The 1,822-nt window shown below is 47.9% G+C and overlaps 1 protein-coding gene across 2 annotated transcripts in view; it reads left to right on the top strand.

The window, feature by feature from the left end:
• The first annotated feature begins 919 nt into the window (after positions 1 to 919).
• The window catches only part of map3k5 (mitogen-activated protein kinase kinase kinase 5), a 185,057-nt gene continuing 184,154 nt past the window's right edge, over positions 920 to 1,822 (top strand). The window contains exon 1 of one of the 2 annotated variants that reach the window (XM_041188305.1): positions 920 to 1,511. In XM_041188305.1, the coding sequence (XP_041044239.1) occupies positions 1,124 to 1,511 (388 nt within the window). In that variant the 5' untranslated portion in view covers positions 920 to 1,123. The remainder of the gene's footprint in view (positions 1,512 to 1,822) is intronic. The other variant, XM_041188304.1, reaches the window with a different exon arrangement.

Raw genomic sequence — 1,822 nt, 5'->3', positions numbered from 1 at the left:
TGCATTTCAGGCCCTACCCACTCGCTGCGTGAAAGTTTTTTTTGTTATATCCCTTTCGCGCTCTCTGGGGTATGTGAGATGTAATCATGCTAACAGAGGAGTAGCGGATACATTGTGATGAATATAAATGGATCCAAGAGATAACTGTTCCAGAGATGGACTGCAGAAATAAGATGCTGGGGGAAGTTAAAGGCACATTGATAATAAATAGCATTGGCAAAAATGAAGGATTTTTTTCCCCCAGCAGAGGGAAGTGTGGAGGTGTGAAAGGTCACAAGTTCGATCCTGACTCCTGCTGATTGATCTGATTTCAGCCATTGTAGCAACAGGCGTTCCTAAAAAAAATCCAATAGTGTCCTTGCATCAGGGAATGGGAAAAATAGTAATATCCCATGAATAAATAACCTGTTCAACACACCAGATTCCAGCAGGAATGTATATCCCTGCGGGAGATCGGGAGGGGAGGAAAGAAAGGGCGGGGGAAGAGTGGGAAATCGTTTTACTTTGGAAGCAAATAGCCAAGGATTTTCTGAAGGGGCTGTTCAGGAAACAGAGAAAGGGTGGGAACTTTCATAAATAGGTCGTGCAAATATTGACGTACTGGCTGAGTTACAGTTCATTATCACAAGCGTAGTAAATTTCCATTAAAACGACATACAACATAACCCAAACCATTTCATATTTGTAACTCTGCAAGAATAACAAAAGATGCAATGAAGAAACACATTTGAAGCATGACGTGAATGTTTAAAAATCCCACGCTATGCATGTTTAGTGGCGGAGTATTTGCACAAGTCTTGCCACACTCTCCTCCACGCCCCCTTCTCTTGGCGTACTGCAGTCGGCCATCGGGTTGGATGTTGTCCTATTTTGGTAATCGGTACGGCCCCCTAAACCTAGACTTAGGACTGACTGGCTTGTGTTAGTGCGAGTGGGGCACACATAGTGTTAATCGGATGAATTGTGGTATATAAACAGCACTGTGCAGAGTCCAGTGCGCTGCTTTGGAAATTCATGCAATTTCTTTGTATTCCCATGTAGGTGAGAGGAAGCTGGGCTGCTACACTGTAGCAAGAGGTGCGGCGGTAACAGTGTTGTTGAAGGCAGCGGCTCCGCTCTGAACATGAGCATGGACAGGGAGGCGGCAGGAGCCGTGGGGAGTACAATCGCTGAAGGAGACGGTGCGGGCTTCGCCATCCCGGTGCCGCTTCTATGCCCGAGCACCAGCAACACGGGCAGTCCCAGCAGCAGCGTCCCAGCCGGCACCTACTGGCAGGATCACACGGCAGCCACCTCGGCGCCCGCCTTGGTGCCCGCTGCTCGGCTCAAGAACCGGCCCACCACGGTGGTTTATGTGGTGAACGAAGAGGCTCAGCTGCAGCTGGCTGAGAGCTTGGCTCTACAGTGCTTGAGGGAGGCGTGCGAGAGTGTGAGCGCCGCCCTGCAGACTGTGCCGTTCGAGAAGCTGGACTTCGGGGAGACCTCCGTCTTGGACTATTTCTACAATGCAGGTAAGCTGCCCGAGAGAGGGAAGGACACCAGTTTGCTCACGATTGCAACTCTGATCCTGCTGCAATACTGGTTATGCACAAGTATCTCCTGTTTGGTGAAATTGAAGACAAATCCCTAAAAGTACCAAACAAAAGTGACTTTTTAACCTAATTTATGCACCGTTTAGTGCTTGGATAGACGACTTCATTTGGTCGCGCACAATAAGCAGAAAAGTGAAATTTAAAACAACAGGTTTATAAGAGGAGGTTGGTGTTGATTCACTGAACTGTGGTAAAGTGCATTGTATTCACTTCACTATGACTTGAGTGGA

The sequence above is a fragment of the Carcharodon carcharias genome, chromosome 5 (genome assembly GCF_017639515.1).
Source record: "Carcharodon carcharias isolate sCarCar2 chromosome 5, sCarCar2.pri, whole genome shotgun sequence".
In the NCBI taxonomy this organism is placed as follows: Eukaryota; Metazoa; Chordata; class Chondrichthyes; order Lamniformes; family Lamnidae; genus Carcharodon; species Carcharodon carcharias.
This window is presented reverse-complemented; position numbering and strand designations above follow the sequence as displayed.